The following is a 21,985-nucleotide window of genomic DNA, read 5'->3' as shown; positions in this document are numbered from 1 at the left end:
AACATGACGAAGGTAAAGAAGAGGTGCGCGCTGCACAGATACAAACTAAGTTCCAGCCTCATCATTGTACCACAGGAATACACTCGGTTACACTACTGTAACAGTGTCTCTTCTGTAAGAATAATGTTGGGGCAAAATTATGTGCAGGTCTCGCTGTTGAGCGTCTGTTGAGAAAAGAAACGGTTGTCCACTTTATCTTCTCTAAACGAAGAACACTTGGTTACACTAACTTTCTCTATCAGTAATTGCGCTCACACAGAGGTCCTCAGGTAATACTTATCCCGTGTGAATAGGGCTTAAGAGTATTGAAAAGTTGAATTAAACTTTGAAAGTATTGGAACTTTGAATATATTTTTTTCAATGTTTTTTTAGGCATTTAAATTTGTTTTAATAGTGGAGGTTGATGATTTCTATATTGACATTTCTCTCTCGCTCTTCCACTTAAATAAACAAGTAAATCTAACTTCAATATGTTTTGATTCGTAGTTTTGGTCGTAGTCGTGACAATAATGTGTATTATTTGTATCCTTATTTGTATTACGTATTGGAATTGGGGAAAAGAAAACTCTAAAACCGTTCATTTTGAAAATATTCATTTGTTTTATTTAATTATTTAACCAAAAAAAAAGAAGTAATTTTACCCTTTAATATGCAAATTATTAAATAAAAACTTAAACATTTTACCTTCATTTCAAACTGTCAATATCCAAATGATTCAATTAAATAATTAAAATTAAACAAATCAAACCTGTCGGTACAGAAATGACTGAATTCAATGTTTCAACTAAAATAATGAAATGCTTAAAAACAAAACCACATTGTTCAATATCATGATGACACTGATTTACTTCCATAAACAATGTCTTTCCTCGTCTAAATTAACCTTTCGGGACACGTTTTCCAAAAACTAAAGAAACAAAAACAGTTTCCAGAACATGTAAGAACGACACCCGCACTTGTACAAATGTCTGTGAAGATCAAAGGGAAACTCGTGTGCTTCCAAATTGCCGTTAAAAGTCTCTTAATAAAGTTCTCATTTGCATTCTGTGCTGGTATCCAGCAGTTAGGATAACTGAGTACATATGCAAAGTGAAGCGTCTCCTCCGTTGGCGAGTGGCTTCATTCTCACGCAACACTGAGCAGCAAATTTAAACTGTGCCTTTCATCTTTTACAATCCAGCATGTCCAAGTCATTCTCATGACCCACTCTCGTCAGGTTGGCTTTGATGAAGAGGATTTGGATCTGCTCCTCGTGGGCATATTTACTCGTCGCTCCTTGAGATTCAGAAAACGTTATTGTCCTCCGTTGACCTCAATTCTCAGAGGAATTGCTTTTTTTTTTTTAATCATCCCTTGTTCTTGTTCTTGGTTTTCCAGTCTGTAAGGAGGCGAAGGCTGACTTGGCGTTCCTGGTGGACGGATCCTGGTCCATCGGGGACGAGAACTTCATGAAGATCACCAACTTCCTGCACAGTACCATGGGTTCCCTGGATCTTATCGGACCGGACGGCACACAGGTGAGTCACCAGGTGTCTGTTAAGACGTTAACAACGTTTACTTTATTCTTGCTAACAACCTTTAGATTATTCAGACTTCATTAATCCCTCTGGAGATCTCCTTCGGGAAATTGGGTTTTCAGTTCACAGCAGAGGATAGAAGGTACAGCAAGTTAAATAGAAACAAGAACAAAGTGCAAACAAAAGAACAAAGTGAAAGGGTTGACAAAGTGCCAGTATAAGGAACATAGATCAAAGGAAATAATGCAAAGGAAAAAGGATACAAAGAGTAACATAGAAAAGAATAACATCATCTTTTACATGACTTTAACGATAAATGACATGATTATAAATAACTGTATGAATACAAAACTAAATGTGTGAATAAATAAAAATCGTAAAAATAAATAACTAAACTTACTTTAATTTTATGTGGGAAAAACGTTGCTATTTCTGTGTTCATGTACAGTTATTTATTTATACAACTTTATTTATTATTAATAATAATAATAATAATAATAATCTCTATTTATATAGCGCCTTTCTAAAATAGGTTAAAAGTTGGAACAAACCAATGTTTAGTTTTTTTTTGTATTTATACATTTTTCATTTGATTAATTCCCTGTTTTTTCACCACCAGTCTGCAAATCAAGAACTTAGCCATTAGTACAAACAAATAAAGGTTAAAATGTATAAATAATTAAATGTATAAATTCACAGAAATTGTACAGTTTTTACAGAATTTATGTATTTATTTAGATTTTTTTTAAATGTATTTATTTATACATGTTGTTTCTTAATTATTTATTTGTTATTATGTCATTTATCGTGCTTCATACTGTGTCGCAGATCAAATTAAATGTATATTATATATTAAATACTTAATATTAAAAATATATTTACCGAACAAATATTTATTTCCGTCACCAAACACACTCGTCATTATCCTGAACATTTATCTACTTTGATTTATCTAATTGTATTTTCCATTTCATGTGTCATCTTATATTAGATTATTTTCAATTCAAATGTTTTTGTTCTTCTTCCCGTCAACCCTTGTTAAGAATAATGGCCTGACGTGAGGTTAGAGCCGGGGTGAGTGTTGTGGGAAGAAAAACAAGAAAAAAAAGACAAAAGTTGCAGCAGATCTTTCTTCTAAAGTTAAAAAAAATACAAATAAAAATAAACTCCAGCTGAAAAATCAATACACACTCTCGCACACACACTGCGACCACAACCTCGGAGTCAGGAGGCAAAAGTCAACACACAGGGACGGCAGGAGTCTGAAAAACATGGCAGCAGGTCTTGATTTCACGGCGTGAAAAGAAGAAGCCACTTCAATTCCACTGCGACAAGAGATGAACTGAAATCTAAACCAGGACTATTTGACTAAATCTGACTCATATTTTCACAAGCGTGGCTCGGTCAACGTCTCTCGCTCTATTTCCTGTTGAACGTCAATAAAAAACCTGCAATATTTTCAATACTTTAGAAAGTATGGATTCATTCTTGTTTGCTCCGCACACGTCGTGACAGTTGCTTTGTGATGATATTTCCCAAGATTCCATTCGCCTTCGAATCTTCTGTTTTTCAGTGTGAACTTGATGTCACTCTGAGATCCCTCTTGTATTCGAGCCTGGACCAGAAGAATTGTTTCACAAAAACGAATATTTTCAGATTGTTTTCAGCAGACGCTCCAAGTGTTTTCTCACTGAAACAAATTGCAAGTGTCAGTGCATAAGATTTACACTAATGCTCTCTCAGCGTCCGCTAAAAACAAGCTTTAAATATCCACTAGTTTAATATTTTCCGGAACAATTCCTCATGTTAAGGCTTCAATACAAGAGGGACGTTACTGTCAGGAATTACGGTACAAAAACCAAGTCAAATGGATAGATGGATGGATGGATGGATGGATGGATGCATAGATGGATGGATGGATGCATAGATGGATGGATGGATGCATAGATGGATGCATAGATGGATGGATGGATGCATAGATGGATGGATGGATGCATAGATGGATGGATGGATGGATGCATGGATGGATGGATGCATGGATGGATGCATAGATGGATGCATAGATGGATGGATGGATGCATAGATGGAAGGATGGATGCATGCAAATAATCACGTTAATTCTATACTTCATACTTTATTTGGATGGATGGATAGATGGAAGGATGGATGGATGGAAGGATGGATGATGGATAGAATAATGGATGGATGGATAGAATGATGGATGGATAGATGGATGCATAGAATAATGGATAGAATAATGGATGGATAGATATAGAACAAAAGAGGGTAACCAAAGTTTCAAGACGGATGTTTTGGATAGATGGATGGATAGAATAATGGATGGATGGATATAATAATGGATGGATGGATGGATAGATTGATGGATGGAGAGAATAATGGATGGATGGATGGATGGGTGGATAGAATAATGGATGCATAGAAAGCTGGATGGATGGATGATAGATGGATAGAATAATGGATTGATTGATGGATGGATAGATAGCTAGTTATTTTATTTACAAAGCTGTAATAAGTAATATCATATTTCATTCTCCACAATCTGATTCTTTACCTAATCAGTGTCATCCTTCGTTCAGACAATAGAAGTCTGGAAACAGAAAATTCGTCCAACTGCTACAAACCGGGCAACTTTTGCGACGTTTAGCAAGTGCTCATGGGAAATGTAGTCTCCCGTCAAGCTAAACACTACCGCTGTAGTCCACTGGCGTCGCTCGACTTCAAATTGTCCAGAATCGCTTTAAGTGTCTTTTTGGACGAAGATGAAGACAAAGACAACTGAGCTCCGGTCGCTACATTAAAATGAACAAACATTTTTGTCTATAACACTTAAAAGGAACAGATTACTCTGAAAATAATCCCAACTCTTGGTCGACACGAGTAGAAAACGAGTGAACTTTGAATGTTTGGTGAACTATCACTTCATCTAAAGACTCGTCTCTGAACCTCTTAAATAATTCAAACCAGTTGAACGAGAGTGTTTCAGGTTAGACAAGAGGGAAGAATGAATGTAATATCCTTAAATTGTGTTACATTTTTTAATACACTTTCTCTTTTATGACGCTGTGTAAAAACGCACAACTTTAAAGTGCACAATCCCACAGAGATGGCGTTTTAGGTTTTAAAGCCCTTTTTTAACGCCGGGCATATTTCTCTCCTGGCACCGATGGCGGTTTCCAAATGGGTCAAGATCCACTAAAGAGTTGGAACAAAAATCTCAAACAGATAAAGCCCCTTAAGGGTATTAGCAATCGATGAAACATTGAAACCACAACGAGGACAAGTGGATCTGACCCTCACCAGTCCAGCACATCGTCCTCCTGTGGGACCTTCGTCCATAAAAGCAGTTTCTTCCTCTCCTCATGTGTCGAAGCCAAGAGCCGCCGAAGCTTTTCTTTCATTCCTGGAATATTGTTGCCGTTAAGCACTACCCTCGCCGTGCCCCGGAACCCTCTGGCACGAGCCAGGAGCCAGAAGAAGGCTCAGTAATGTGAGAGAGTTGGCGGAACTGTACAGAGAGACGCTGGCTGTTGAAAGTGTCAGCCCCGAGCCAACAACAGCACTATTAGCAGCCCCAGAGTTTATAGAAGCTGCACCAACAGTAACACGCCGGCTCCAGCGTTTCATCGCGGCTTTGTGACTCCCTATGTAAAATAAAACTTTCATTTTCCCTCCTTCGTATCAGGACCTGATGAAAGATGTGACACTGGGTTAAGAAAACAAGAAGAACTGAAGATTTTACAGTGTTGGGTAGAATTTTTGTAACCTTAAGGGAACCTTTCATTAGGATGGATGGATGGATGGATGCATAGATGGATGCATAGATGGATGCATAGATGGATGGATGGATGGATGGATGGATGCATAGATGGATGGATGGATGCATAGATGCATGGATGGATAGATGGATGGATGCATAGATGGATGGATGGAATGATGGATGCATAGATGGATGGATGGATGGATGGATGCATGGATGGATGCATAGATGGATGGATGGATGGATGCATAGATAGACAGATGGATCGATTGATGGATGCATAGGTGGATGGATGAATGGATGCATGGAAATAGAATAATGGATCGATGGATGCGTAGATGGATGGATGGGTGGATGGATGGATGGATGCATAGATAGATGGATGGATGCATAGATGGATGGATGGATGCATAGATAGATGGATGGATGGATGCATAGATAGATAGATGGATGGATGGATGGATGCATAGATAGATGGATAGATGGATGGATGCATAGATAGATGGATGAATGGATGGATGCATAGATAGATGGATAGAATAATCGACGGATGGATGCATAGATAGATGGATGGATGGATATATGCATGGATAGAGAGATGGACAAAGAGATGGATAGATGGATAAATGAATATATGGATGGATGGATGGATGGATGGATTGATTGATACATAAATGGATGGATAAATATATGGATAGATTGATAGATAAATACATAAATGGATGGATGGATAGATAAGATGGATAGATGAATGGATGGATGGATGGATGGATAGCAGGGATGGATAGATTGATGGATGAATACATAAATGGATAGATAGATATATGGATGGATGGACAATTATTTGGGAAATAATCACTTTAAAAGAGTAAGAAATAAACAAAATGTTTGATTCCACTTTGATGATTTTCCAAGCAGGCACGATCTGTGCATGAATCTAATGGACAAACGTTTTTGTAAAATCCCCAATTGAGATGTTAGTGGAGGAAAATTGGACCTGGGGGCCATTTACGGCCCTCGAGCATATTTTAAGAGGATCATGGTCCGTGTAACAAATAGTATTATTCAACCAGAGAAAGTGAAGTAGATAATATATAGTAAAATATGTCCAAACATCAGCTTTAAAAGCTGCTGGAGTCAGTCCACTGTATCCTCTCGTCCTCAGTCTTCAACGGGATCTCACAGGATTTCATTTTCACTTTCGGCCCAGGACATCTAGCAAAAGTTTAATTGGACACAAAAATGAACAAACCGTCTTGATTATATACATGTTTATTGAATAATAAATGAATACATTAAATAACTGTATTTTATACACACTTTATTTAAACATAAACCATAAAAGATGTGAATAAACATTTCTTTTTTAATCAATACATTGCTGTTTGATATTGATTCGGTGAAAAAGTATCGCGATGTTTAAGTGTTTGGATATTTTCTTACATATTCTGAATAAAACACTGTTGGTTTAACGTGTTTAAGTTAAACACGGAGCTCTTGGAATAACATACATCCTGTGGTGTGTGTTTGCACGACTGACCCGCAGCACAACGTAATTCAATTTAATGAGTTGCACTCGATGGAAATCCAAGTGTATTTTTCCATTATCTTCTTGAAGCCGTGGAATCGTCTCACAGGTGAACTCTCTCTCCAGGTGGCCATCGTTCAGTTCAGCGACGACGCTCGGACCGAGTTCCAGCTGAGTTCCCATGGAAACAAAGAAGCCCTGCTGGAAGCCATCCAGAAGATTCGATACAAAGGAGGAAACACCAAGACAGGTTAGAACAGCAGGAAGAGAAGAAAAAAATGAAATGAGATTTTCTTTTTTTTTTTTTCATCTGGTTAAAAACAAATCACCGTCTTATATCTCCTAAAGCAGTTTGGAGCTCAAATCGCATTAAAAGTTTCAGCAGCTTTTCTGCGACTTTGATTGTTTTCGAAAGATCTCGGTAGCAGATGGATCGACTCCCAGGTGATTGAAAGAAAGAAAAAGAGGGAAACCAAAGTTTCAAGACGGGTGTTAAACTTTTGAAGCTTTTAAATGATGTAGAAAAGTGATAAAGACGAGCGTGTGGTCGACGGCAGTTCTTGAAACATCAAAGTCAAGGAAAAGTTTAGAATCAAAGAGTTTTTGTTGTGGAGTCGTGCAGTAAAAATCATCAGGATGGATGGATGGATAGAATAATGGATGGATGGATATAATAATGGATGGATGGATAGAATAATGGATGGATGGATAGATGATAGATAGATGGATATAGAAAAAAGAGGGTTACCAAAGTTTCAAGACGGATGTTTTGGATGGATAGATAGAATAATGGATAGGTGGATGGATGGATGGAGGGATAGAATAATGGATGGATGGATAGATAGCTGGATGGATGGATGGATAGAATAATGGATGGATAGAATAATGGATGGATGGATGGATGGATGGATAGATGATAGATAGATAGATAGAAATAGAAAAAAGAGGGTAACCAAAGTTTCAAGATGGATGTTTTGGATGGATGGATAGAATAATGGATAGATGGATGGATGGATGGATGGAGGGATATAATAATGGATGGATGGATAGATAGCTGGATGGATGGATGGATAGAATAATGGATGGATGGATGGATGGATAGATGATAGATAGATAGAAATAGAAAAAAGAGGGTAACCAAAGTTTCAAGACGGGTGTTTTGGATGGATGGATAAAATAATGGATAGATGGATGGATGGATGGAGGGATAGAATAATGGATGGATGGATGGATAGATAGCTGGATGGATGGATAGATAGCTGGATGGATGGATAGAATAATGGATGGATGGATTGATGATAGATAGATAGATAGATAGATAGATAGATAGATAGATAGATAGATAGATAGATAGATAGATAGATAGATATAGAAAAAAAAGGGTAACCAAAGTTTCAAGACGGATGTTTTGGATGGATGGATGGATAAAATAATGGATGGATGGATGGATGGATGGATGGATGGATGGATGGATGGATGGATAGATTAATGGATGGATGATAGATGGATAGAATAATCGATGGATGGATAGCTGGATAGCTAGCTAGCTAGCTGGATGGATGGATGGATGGATAGATATATAAAAAAGAGGGAAACCAAAGTTTCCAGACGGATGTTAAACTCGAAGGTTTAAATGATGAAGTCTGTGGTCGACGAGGAGTTTCACGGCAGTTCTTGAAATATCAAAGTCAAGGAAAAGTTTTGAATCAAAGAGTTTTTACTGTGCAGTCGAGCAGCTTCTCGCTGGGTTTTGAAAAAAAACAGCAGGAAGTCGTGACGGTTAGAAAGAGACGTTGACGGTGAAACGCTGCTGTGACCTTCAACAGTCGATGAAGTCGGTGTCGATGTCGTCCAAATAATCAAAGCAACAAAAAAGAAAAAAAATCTCCTTGAAAACTGAAGTCTTTCCAAAGAGCTGCGTGTTTGTGAAGGAAGTAAACAATGTCACGCCGTCTTAACTGTTTCGCTGGCTTCGTTTTCCTGCTTTTTTTCTCCTCCTTTAATCTGAACCGTGGTGGCGTCTGACTGCAGACTTTAAGATGATTTTTTTAATCAGTCCTTCAACACTTAACATCCTCCTCAGTTCCACTCATGACCTCATCCTTCTCATCCACGAACCTCATTGGTTGTTCCTTTTATCTCCATCTTTATTCTGCTCAGTTAATTTTGTTTCAACCAACTTTGTCTGATGAGTCTCTTTAATCCAAAACCTCAGCAAAGTTTGGCCCTTTTACTGAATCAATGTGACCCCTGGAGGTCAGAGTGCAAAACCTTTTTCTTTGTTCTTTTATTATTTTCTCTTTCCTGAATATTTCTTATCCCTTAAAATAAACTTAAGTTGCTTTTATATCATATTTTTCTTGCCATTTATAATTCAATACAATGTATTTAAAATCAAATAATATATAATAAAACCATTTTTTAACCCTTGTGTTATTTCAGGGTCAAGGTGACCCGAATGACGCTCCCCGGTTTCCACTAAGATAACACAAGGGACACCACAAACACATTTATTTTCGGACCTTTCGTCACTTTGACCCTGATGCAAAACAAGGGATACCACAAACACATTTGTTTTCGGGCCTTCTGTCACCTTGACTCAGGGACAACACAGGGGATACCACAAACAAATTTGTTTTCAGGCTTTCTGGTCACCTTGACCCAGAGAAAACACAAGGCTTAATTAATGAAACTTCTTTAATTATTCACTTTATATTATTTTGCAATTCATTCATGTCTTCTTTTGATTTGACGGTCCCTAACTACAGACACATTTATATAAGACGGTCCCTAACTACAGACACGTTCATATAAGACGTTCCCTAACTACAGACACGTTCATATAAGACGGTCCCTAACTACAGACACATTCATATAAGACGGTCCCTAACTACAGACACGTTCATATAAGACGGTCCCTAACTACAGACACGTTCATATAAGACGGTCCCTAACTACAGACACATTCATATAAGACGGTCCCTATCTACAGACACGTTCATATAAGACGGTCCCTAACTACAGACACGTTCATATAAGACGGTCCCTAACTACAGACACGTTCATATAAGACGGTCCCTAACTACAGACACGTTCATATAAGACGGTCCCTAACTACAGACACGTTCATATAAGACGGTCCCTAACTACAGACACGTTCATATAAGACGGTCCCTAACTACAGACGCGTTCATATAAGACGGTCCCTAACTACAGACACGTTCATATAAGACGGTCCCTAACTACAGACGCGTTCATATAAGACGGTCCCTAACTACAGACGCGTTCATATAAGACGGTCCCTAACTACAGACACGTTCATATAAGACGGTCCCTAACTACAGACGCGTTCATTTAAGACGGTCCCTAACTACAGACACGTTTCATATAAGACGGTCCCTAACTACAGACACGTTCATATAAGACGGTCCCTAACTACAGACACGTTCATATAAGACGGTCCCTAACTACAGACACGTTCATATAAGACGGTCCCTAACTACAGACACGTTCATATAAGACGGTCCCTAACTACAGACACGTTCATATAAGACGGTCCCTAACTACAGACACGTTCATATAAGACGGTCCCTAACTACAGACACGTTCATATAAGACGGTCCCTAACTACAGACACGTTCATATAAGACGGTCCCTTAAACAATGTAACTCGCTCTAAAATCAACTTCGTTCTCGTGGATGTATTTTCGGAGCGTCTCGAACACTGTGAGTTTTGTGTATTTGCAGTTGTCGTCATTTTCTTGATCCATGTGTGCGCTCTGCATGAATAATTGTGCTAATCCCTGATAGTGTGCGACAGCCTCGTGATTCAACTTTGAGTGACATACTTTGATGTCATGTGGAATGAGAATATTTCCTCGCCAGCCTTAATATTCACAGCAGGAGGTCCGCAAGCTCACGTGCGTCTGGATAATGGACTCGAGTCTTTCTACGAGTCTTTTATCAGTTTAATTCAGAAGTTGCGAGATTATATATGATGTGTATTCATGTTAAAATGAGTTTCCATTACGTTTGGGCTTTAAACAGATTCTCCCCAAATCTTTCCTGGACTTTACTATTAAGAATATAGATTCTATATTTTTCTTTTAGTGCAGCACATAATTGAACTACAATTCCATGTTTCATATCTAAGATTATATATCGTATTTATTCACATTACAATTATTCTATTATTATTTTTAAATCATTACAAAAATATTTTTCCTAGACGCAACTACCAAAACTTAGTATTTTATATTTGTGTATATATTTTTTTGTGCAGAACCTTATTAAATCAATAATTCATTGTGTGTATTTGGGGGCTCAGAGCTTTTTCAACAATATTTCTTGGACATAACTATCAAAAATATGATTTATTTTTCAGTTTTAGGAAAAACCCTATTGAATCTACAATTCCATGTTTCTAATACTTTGAATGTAAGATTATATATTATTTATTTTTACAATTATTCCCCCTAGATTTTGCAAAAAAAAACTTTCATGGCTATAACTATCAAAAATGTGTATTTTATATATTTTTTCTTTGTGCAGCAAGTTATTTAATCTATAATTTCATGTAATGTTTAAATTTAAGGTTATATTCTATATATATATTCACGTTGAAACTATTATCTATTCATTTGTGGCTCTAGGAGATCAAAAATATTTCTTTAACTATCAAATATGTGTATTTTATATTTTCTTCTTTGTGCAGCACGTCATTTAATCTATAATTTCATGTAATGTTTAAATTAAAGATTATAATATATATACATGTATATATATATATATATATATATATATATATATATATATTCACGTTAAAATGATTATCTGTTAATTTGGGGCTCTAGGAGATCAAAATATTTCTTTAACTATCAAAAATGTCTTATAAATATGTATTTTTTTTCCCAGAAAGGTTTTCTTTATTCATATACTTTTATGAAAAAAACATTTTTGTTCATAGACAGGCCTTTAAATACTTCTTCTATGGTTGTGTTCAATAAAAGAGTTTTTCCTCGAGCGTCTACTCTTGACAGACACTCCCCACACAGACAGAACTAGCCGATAACAGATCCTCCTCGAACTGACGTGTTAGTTTGACCTCTGACCCGCTGGCTGCGTCCCTTCACGCCTCACTTCTCGTGGTGATTCCGATCTCTGCTCCACCATCAGAGAACCGTGTCGGTCAGATGTGTCGACGACTCACGGGTCGAGCTCATCGCTCGGTGTCGAGGATCAGATCCGTGTCCAATCGTCACCATTTTGTTTGACTTGTTAGAGCTTTCTATAGCTTAGAATAGTCATTAAAATGTAGAAACTAGAGACTGTCTGGAGCTTCTTCTCCTTTTCTTGATCATATCTTATTAAAAATATAGTTTCTTGAATTGATATGTCATTTATTTTAAGGCTCTTGTTATGGAAGTGTCTCCAGATTATTGAACATTTGAATTTTGCTTTTTTAAACTTTTTAAAAAACAAAACAGGCGCTCGGGACGGAAACTAAAAACAAAAAGACAAAAAGACTCACGTGAGGAAAATAAAGCGCTGACAACGTCAGGGGTTTCCACAGGATTACAAAGTTCAGAGTTCAAAGCGAGGAGCGAGATCAGAGGGTATGCCAACCTGGTCTGGAAACTCAATACTCTGGCGAGTTCTTCCGGGTAGAGATGCTCCTTATCAGTAGGAAGAACCCGCCACTCAATCATCACCAGCCGCGCACCTGCCAGCGTCTGTCAAGAGAAACACACAGGACACGTACCAACGCAAACACACCTTCAAAATAAAACAGGAAGGACATAAACATGACAGAAATGCTGTTTTTTTTCAGCATTTCATTAATTTGCAATAATTAAATTCAATAATTAATACATTGAAATATTGAATTTGTTTTATTTGTTTGTAATAGTTGAATTTAAAAATACACATGGTTTGATATTCTAACTTGAATAATTAAAAATAAAATATTTAAATTTCAATATTTATTTATTCGTGGCCTTTGAAATTCAATATAAAATGTTATTGGTGTCACTATTATAGCAACATTTTTTGTGTATATAGAATTTAAAAGAAAAACCTTCTGATTAAAACAAAAACAACATAAAGAAAAAAAAATGTAATTGATTTAACAATTATTTTTTTCAAATTTTAACATTTCAAAAGTTAAATTCAATATTTAAATTGCACTGATATACATTAATACTTAATATTCATATAATATACATTCATACTCTGAAGATGTTTTTATTTGTTCAGGCTTTTCCTTGATTTTCTGGAGCTCCTGTTGTGTTATCAGTATTATCTTGATCTTTAAAGTATATACTTTATTGAATATTGTTTTGATTGTTTAAGCGCTTTGTGACCCTGGTCTGGAAAAGCGCTATACAAATAAAAATGACTTACTGACTTACTTACTTTTTGGCAACATTAAGAAACATGGCGGGTTGAATTTAGCCCCGGTACCATGACTTGGAAAGTAACTCATTAACATTTAGTTGAAATGTTACAATAAAGGGGAAAAATACAAAATATGTTACGAGACAAAAGTTTTAGAAGAAAGTTTAAACCTACTCTGGAGTTTTTGGCCGGTTTTAAACAGCGAGGTGAGGTCGTCGGTTGAACTTCCATGTCTCCGTGAAAGCAGGAAGCAGGTGGTCCTCACCAGGGAGACCACGGAGGCTCCAGGAACCTCCTCTGTGTGTCGAGACACATCGTCCTGACGGATGAAGTCTCTCGTAGGTCACTGACCTGCACATCCTCACAAGTTCAGCAACTTTTTAATACTTTCCTGTGACATTTCATTCTGTTTCATCTGCTCTGTCATCACCGCGACGCTCTTCCCCCCCGAGTTCTCATCAGCCCGAGCCGGATTCTAAATATGAATAATAGTGGACTTTATTAACGCCGCTTTGAAGGTGATGCAGACATTTCTTCTTGTTGGAAGCGACTGGAATAACTCTTTATTACTTTATAAGCCAGGATTAGACTTCCAAAAAAAAGGATGAATAATTTGGGTCTCACTGATGTTTGGATCAGGTCGGGCCATCAAGCATGTGCAGGAGTCCATCTTCAGCCGAGAAGCCGGAGCCAGGAGGGGGGTCCCTAAAGTCCTGGTGGTCCTCACGGACGGTCGATCCCAAGACGACGTCAACAAAGTGTCCAAGGAGATGCAGATGGAGGGTGAGCCTTGTATGATCGAACAAAGAGTATTGATCAGATCTGGTTTAAAGTCATTTTTACTTGTATAAGTGAGAACAACACAGAGTTTACATGTGTGTCTGAAGCACAGAGCTGTTGGTTCGCTGTTATATCTTCAATACTTTTTAAAAACCTTAACTCATTTTTCCACCAAAAAGAGTTTTATCTTCAAGGTCATGGTTAGTGTTTAATCCTTCAAAAATTGATGACTCGCAATGAAGATATTTTTACGCCCACGCCGCTCTCCCACGCCAGCTGTGATGCAGAGACACAATTATAAAAGTATCTGGTAAATATTAAGCTTAATATTAATTTAGCATTTTCCCATCAATCTTGGAGTGTTTATAAAGATTGAATTGATTAACTTTTTTGAAAAAAAAACTTCCTGAGTTGCTACTAAACTTCATTGCGTCCTCTGTAGCTAAAAAACTGACATTCTGACCATGACTGAGGACAAGAGGATACAGTGACTCCAGCAGTTTTTAAAGCTGATGTTTGGACATATTTTGGTTTGAAAACAAATGAAATCAGTTACGACTTCATCAAGAGTCATGTGGTCTGAAAATACTACAACACCAGAGTCAAGTACTCGACAATACTACACATATATCCTTGTTACTACAGTATTACGATACATCGTAATCGTTGACCCATGTTTCGTGATACGTATCATCAGGGTGTTGCCAATACACACCTTTACTTTGCACCCATGTTGTTGCCGTTTAACTAATACATCCAACATAAAATATTACTTTTGAGTCACTGATGTACTGATGGAACTGTTAAAAAAAAACGTTAAAGTGGCCCTTTAAGTACGATTGGATGTTGACATATCAATCAAACTCAACTGCCGTTTGGCCCGCCCCCTTAGCTCCTAAAAGGTTTCACCTTTAACCTCTCGTCGTTATCTCCCGCTCCAGGCTACGTCATCTTCGCCATCGGCTTCGCCGACGCCGACTACGGGGAGCTGGTGAACATCGCCAGCAAGCCCAGCGACCGCCACGTGTTCTTCGTGGACGACCTTGACGCCGTGAAGAAGATCGAGGAGCAGCTCATCACCTTCGTCTGTGAAGCTGCGACGGCCAGTCAGTGCAGCTTTATTTTGAAAAGCAGGTCGAAAAGAAGGATTTATCAAATAAAACTGAACTTCCTGAAACTTTTCCTCACAGCTTGTCCGTCCGTCCTGATGAACGGCTTCACAATAGCAGGTAATATATGAAATACATGTAGTATTTTTATGTACTAGTGTCAAGTGGAAGCAGGTCGGTGTCGTCCAAATATTGAACTATTTAACATTTTTAAACTTTATTGAATGGTTTTTTTTTTAACACTTTTGTTATCTCAGGGTCAAAGTGACCCAAAGAGCTGAACATAAATGCGTTTTTTGTAATATGTGTTTAATACAAGGGTTAAGCCCTGAATTATATTTGTTGAACAATTTAATGCAAAAACTTTTATTTTAGGGTTAAATTTGTGTTTTTTATAATTGAATTTGAATTTAAAAAAATTAATAATTAATAAATTATATATTTATTTTACACATAGATTTACATTTTCTTATTCCAATAATGGAAATATTTCTTTTTTTTATTCAATATTTTTGGATTTTTTGCCTTTTAAATTCAATATAAATGTTGGTATTATGGGGTCATTCATAAAAAGATATATACAGAAATAATTTTGTTTTCTAATTTCAATAATTCACAAAATCTTTTATTTTTATTCATTATTTTTTTCAATTTGTACCGTTTTAAATTCAATATAAAAATGTTGGTATAAAAATGAAATGATGCATGATTTTAGATTTTTAGTTTTTAGATTTTTAGTTGTATTTTTTTATTTTAAAAGCCTACAAATTAAAAACTATGGATTTTAGAAAATGTGTTTTTGAAGTATTTGAATTAGAATTTCAAACTTTATGTGGACAAAACAAACAGTAATTTTAATTGTTTAATTGTTATTATTTAAAGAAAAAAGAACGTTTTAATATACAATTAATTACTCAATAACAACAAATCCAGCCTTTCATTGTAATAAATGCTGAATGTACTTATTATAAAACGTAAATAAATTCTTAAAAAAAGAAACACTTAAATATAAAAGTTTATTCTGATGACACGTGAGGGATCAATAAAGTTTTACCTTACCTTACCTTATACAGGAGGTCTAACATGTTCTGGTCAGGGTTCAGTATGATGGAGAAGCTGTACACGTGTATATATACAGGAGTCTAACATGTTCTGGTCAGGGTTCAGTATGATGGAGAAGCTGTACACGTGTATATATACAGGAGTCTAACATGTTCTGGTCAGGGTTCAGTATGATGGAGAAGCTGTACACGTGTATATATACAGGAGTCTAACATGTTCTGGTCAGGGTTCAGTATGATGGAGAAGCTGTACACGTGTATATATACAGGAGTCTAACATGTTCTGGTCAGGGTTCAGTATGATGGAGAAGCTGTACACGTGTATATATACAGGAGTCTAACATGTTCTGGTCAGGGTTCAGTATGATGGAGAAGCTGTACACGTGTATATATACAGGAGTCTAACATGTTCTGGTCAGGGTTCAGTATGATGGAGAAGCTGTACACGTGTATATATACAGGAGTCTAACATGTTCTGGTCAGGGTTCAGTATGATGGAGAAGCTGTACACGTGTATATATACAGGAGTCTAACATGTTCTGGTCAGGGTTCAGTATGATGGAGAAGCTGTACACGTGTATATATACAGGAGTCTAACATGTTCTGGTCAGGGTTCTGTATGATGGAGAAGCTGTACACGTGTATATATACAGGAGTCTAACATGTTCTGGTCAGGGTTCTGTATGATGGAGAAGCTGTACACGTGTATATATACAGGAGTCTAACATGTTCTGGTCAGGGTTCCGTATGATGGAGAAGCTGTACACGTGTATATATACAGGAGTCTAACATGTTCTGGTCAGGGTTCTGTATGATGGAGAAGCTGTACACGTGTATATATACAGGAGTCTAACATGTTCTGGTCAGGGTTCAGTATGATGGAGAAGCTGTACACGTGTATATATACAGGAGTCTAACATGTTCTGGTCAGGGTTCAGTATGATGGAGAAGCTGTACACGTGTATATATACAGGAGTCTAACATGTTCTGGTCAGGGTTCAGTATGATGGAGAAGCTGTACACGTGTATATATACAGGAGTCTAACATGTTCTGGTCAGGGTTCTGTATGATGGAGAAGCTGTACACGTGTATATATACAGGAGTCTAACATGTTCTGGTCAGGGTTCAGTATGATGGAGAAGCTGTACACGTGTATATATACAGGAGTCTAACATGTTCTGGTCAGGGTTCCGTATGATGGAGAAGCTGTACACGTGTATATATACAGGAGTCTAACATGTTCTGGTCAGGGTTCAGTATGATGGAGAAGCTGTACACGTGTATATATACAGGAGTCTAACATGTTCTGGTCAGGGTTCAGTATGATGGAGAAGCTGTACACGTGTATATATACAGGAGTCTAACATGTTCTGGTCAGGGTTCAGTATGATGGAGAAGCTGTACACGTGTATATATACAGGAGTCCAACATGTTCTGGTCAGGGTTGAGTATGATGGAGAAGCTGTACACGTGTATATATACAGGAGTCTAACATGTTCTGGTCAGGGTTCAGTATGATGGAGAAGCTGTACACGTGTATATATACAGGAGTCTAACATGTTCTGGTCAGGGTTCAGTATGATGGAGAAGCTGTACACGTGTATATATACAGGAGTCTAACATGTTCTGGTCAGGGTTCAGTATGATGGAGAAGCTGTACACGTGTATATATACAGGAGTCTAACATGTTCTGGTCAGGGTTCCGTATGATGGAGAAGCTGGGTCTGGTGGAGAAGGAGTACAGCAGCATCCCAGGAGTGTCTCTAGAACCAGGCTCCTTCAACAGCTTCCCCTGCTACAGACTCCACCGCGACGCTCTGGTGTCACAGCCCACCAAGTGAGTAACGCAGCGAGAAGTTTCTTCCAGACACGTTTGATTAAGAGATAAACAATGAAATGTGTTTCTCCCTGCGAACCTGTTGCCGACGCTGGTTGATCACACGGCCGCGGAGACGCGAGCCATGAATACAGATGCGCTGGAGCGATCCATACGAGCATGCAAATGTAGAGAGTTATGTCGTGAGTTGCTGCTTCAAGTGTTTCTCGAGAGGCTCCGACAAACAAAGACAAACAAACCAAAGATGAATCGCTCTCCGGACAATCCTGCGCTCACTGGTTTATAAATCACGTGTTAGAACGAGTGTGAAGTCGATTTAATCGAACATTTGTTTCAGCATTTAATCATTACATTCAATCACTTCTAGATTAAAGGGTTGAGTAGGTTTTATCTTATAATTAAATCGTTTTTAATTCATCATAATTTAATGAAATAAAATTCAAAATGAAAGATGTTTTACACACAGTTACACTGAGTCAAATAATTCCAAAATTTGAAAATAGTTTATCTGAATTAATTATTTTTCTCCATTTTTTTCTAAATAGTAAATATATTTCAAATAATTGGATACATTCATGTTTTACTATTTTCAAAATAAAAGAAAAAAACAAGTTTTTTACACCTTGTTACACAGTTTGATGATTCCAATAATTCAACAATATTTTTAATGTTATATATATATTTATTCAATATAAAAATGTTTTTATATATTTGACTACATTTTTATATATTTTTTATTTTCAAAATGTTTTGTTTTTTGTACACCTTGTTACACAGAGTTTGATAATTCAAATAATTAAAAAATATTTTTATATATTCAATATATACTGTTTATATAAATTCATTTTTTCAATGCAAAAATGTTTTTTTTATAATTTAATACTTTTTTTTAAAATAATTTTCTTCCAAAAATGAAAACAAATAAAATAATAATTGCAATATATTCCCTCCAAAAAATGTACATATAGTTTTTGATATTTAAATTCCAATATTTAATATTTCCGAAATTTAACGCATTAATTGGGTGAAAGTTCGATCAAGTAGCTCAAAATATTGAATTTAGATTTAAAAGATTTGAATGATTGAAATAAGTAGATAAAACTTATTGTGTAAAAAAAAAAAGAAAGAAAAAAAGGTTAAATTAAAAGATATTTGAATTAATATTTAATTATTCAATAATTTAAAAAAAAATGAAACCTTTTGATAAATAAATTATTTTTTAAAACATATTAAATGCCCAAAAAAAACGAATTTCAATAACAAATTCAAAATGTCCTCTTTTTAAAATGATAAGATTATTGTGATGCTCTGATCTTCTGATATAACTCAACGAGGTCTGAAAGTGAATCATAGCAACATCTCTTCCTTGTATTTCCAACAGAGAAGCAAGAATCCCAGGTTTTATTCTCTTCACAGCTCAAGCACCTGAGGAGCCGTCAGTGTTCTGCACTGAATCCTCTGCACGTTTGAAGGTGTTATTGAAGGTTTGAGCAGCAGAGCTCAGCTTCAGAATGTTCTGCTGGTAAAGCCAGGATTATATGTTCCTGTGGAGAAGTTCATCCTCCGGCCTCTAGGATCGTTTCTCCGTAACTCTGAGGATAATGTGCTGAGATATGACCCCGTCCTGGACTCTGTTTATGTTCCACTTCTGTCCACCGACATTGATGTGGTTCGATTAGCTTGTTTGTTAGCATCGTTTTATTGCCTCAGCTCAAGGTCAAAAGGTCAAAATCCTTGATTCAAAATTCCACCTCTGGCCTGTGACATAATGACTTAACGTCAGTGACAATATATTGAATTTTCACACGTCTTAATGACCCTAATTTAGCACCTTTTTTAAATTTAACCTTTATTTAACCAGAATAACCTCTTTTTCAAGGAGTCTTGTTATAATTAAAAGCCACTTATTGGCCGAGAATATTAACTTTAAAGGCCTTTGTTGAATTTTTCTCTGGTTAAAAGTTCATCTTCTTTGCTCCGGGTGATAGAATAGAATAATAAAATAGAATAATGTACAAAATAATACAGTAAAATCAGTTCTACAACATCATAATAATATCATAAAATTCATCTATTCAATCTACATGGCTCTAGTAAAATGAATACATTAATGAAATAATTAAATTAATTGGGTTCAATAAAAAAGTTTATTTAATAATGTTTATATTTTTGGTTACAAATGACAAAAAAAAAGTGTAAACATTAAAATGTATAAAGACCTCAAAAAGTACAGAATTACTTAAATTCTATTATGAACATTTTGCTTCTTTTTTTTTATACTTCAAAGCTTTATTTACACACGTTTATTTATTTTAACAATATATTTATATATTTATTATGATGTATCATTTGAGAAATACACAGTTTACAATAATCCATACATTTATATTTACCTCGACATACAACAGAGAGACATAATAATAATAATATCAATAATAATAAAAATAGTACTAGATAATAAAAACCAACAAAAAGTAAACTAAAAAACTAAAAAAGTGAAGCCGGATTTTTTTCAAGAAACCTTTTCATACAAAAGTTTTAAAGTTTAATAAAATGTTTTCTTAACTGAAAAAGATTTTCCTTTCGTGAAAAAAACCAACTTTTAAAAATGTAAATAACCTCCTCAGAGTGACTTTGAGAAGGTTCACTCCTGACATTTAAAGTGTGGCCGGATGTTGACTTTTACCTTATTAATTCTACGAATCCTTCATCTGGAGGTTCATGCGACGGAATATATTAACTTGAGGAAAAAAAGGGGGTTAATGTGATTCCAGCTTTTGTTTTGAAGCCGTTTGAGTGCTTCTTGTTTCATCCACTGACTTCACCTCCTGCTCTGTGATCAGACGCGTGTCTGAGAGTGACGTTGACAGGACGTCTGAGAAGGTTTGAACCTGCAGGACCCAGAGGCGTCGTACAAACAAAGATCTCCGATCAAAAACAATGTCGTTCAAAGTCGAAGAGCGAGAAAGAAACTTTGAGTTTGGCTCGTGGTGGGAAATGGCCTGAAGCTGAATGTGTTGGTATGTCTCAGGTATCTTCATCCAGAAGGTCTGCCCTCGGACTACACCATCTCCATGATGCTGCGCCTGCTCTCCGAGACTCCGGACGAGCCATTTGCATTGTGGGAAATCCTCAACAAACACAACGTTCCGTTAGTCGGACTCATCCTGGACAGTGAGTTTCATTTCTTCCCTTTTTATGTCGTGCATTAACCTGAGAATTTAACTATTGGCAAGAATCTGTCGATACGTATCACGAGACAGGGTCAACGATATGATATATTGTGATACTGTTGTAACAAGCATATATTTTTAGTATTGTCCAGTACTTGACTCTGGTGTTGTAGTATTTACAGACCACATGACTCTTGACGAAGTCGTAACTGCTTTCATTTGTTTTCAAACCAAAATATGTCCAAACATCAGCTTTAAAAGCTGCTGGAGTCACTGTATCCTCTCGTCCTCAGTCATTGCCGGGATCTTTGTAGTACTGACCAAGTACTTGACTCTGGTGTTGTAGTATTTACAGACCACATGACTCTTGACGAAGTCGTAACTGCTTTCATTTGTTTTCAAACCAAAATTTGTTCAAATATCAGCTTTAAAAGCTGGAGTCACTGTATCCTCTCGTCCTCAGTCATCATCAGAATGTCATTTTTTTTAGCTACAGAGAAGTAGAAGATAGTAAAGTTTAGTAGCAACTCGTCAAACCGAATGTGAATAATTGCATTTTAATTGTAAATTTCTTAAATCGATTCAGCGCAGTCGAATATTGGAACAATATCTTTAAAAAAACATCACGATATTTAGGTGTATAGATATTTTCGTCCAGATTTGAGCAGGACAAGTCACCATGAGCCATCTGGTTTTGATAATACCAGGATATCCTAGTCTTGAATTATTTGGAATGAACTCATGAAATGACCAACAACAAGTTACTGTAGACCAGGAGTCTCAGACTCAACAGAGGTCTTTAGAC

General features: G+C 36.4%; 1 protein-coding gene across 1 annotated transcript in view; it reads left to right on the top strand.

Annotated features, from left to right (window-relative positions):
- The window catches only part of col14a1a (collagen, type XIV, alpha 1a), a 151,207-nt gene that overhangs the window by 84,931 nt on the left and 44,291 nt on the right, over positions 1 to 21,985 (top strand). Inside the window, exons 26-32 of the mRNA XM_087812431.1 lie at positions 1,378 to 1,517; positions 6,950 to 7,073; positions 13,859 to 14,002; positions 14,941 to 15,105; positions 15,190 to 15,228; positions 17,869 to 18,007; positions 21,039 to 21,181. Coding sequence (XP_087668557.1) covers positions 1,378 to 1,517; positions 6,950 to 7,073; positions 13,859 to 14,002; positions 14,941 to 15,105; positions 15,190 to 15,228; positions 17,869 to 18,007; positions 21,039 to 21,181 — 894 coding nt within the window. The remainder of the gene's footprint in view (positions 1 to 1,377; positions 1,518 to 6,949; positions 7,074 to 13,858; positions 14,003 to 14,940; positions 15,106 to 15,189; positions 15,229 to 17,868; positions 18,008 to 21,038; positions 21,182 to 21,985) is intronic.

This window comes from Callionymus lyra, chromosome 17 (assembly GCF_982586985.1).
Source record: "Callionymus lyra chromosome 17, fCalLyr1.hap1.1, whole genome shotgun sequence".
Classification (NCBI taxonomy): domain Eukaryota; kingdom Metazoa; phylum Chordata; class Actinopteri; order Syngnathiformes; family Callionymidae; genus Callionymus; species Callionymus lyra.
The sequence above is the reverse complement of the archived record's forward strand: the minus strand, read 5'-3'. Positions and strand labels throughout refer to the sequence as shown.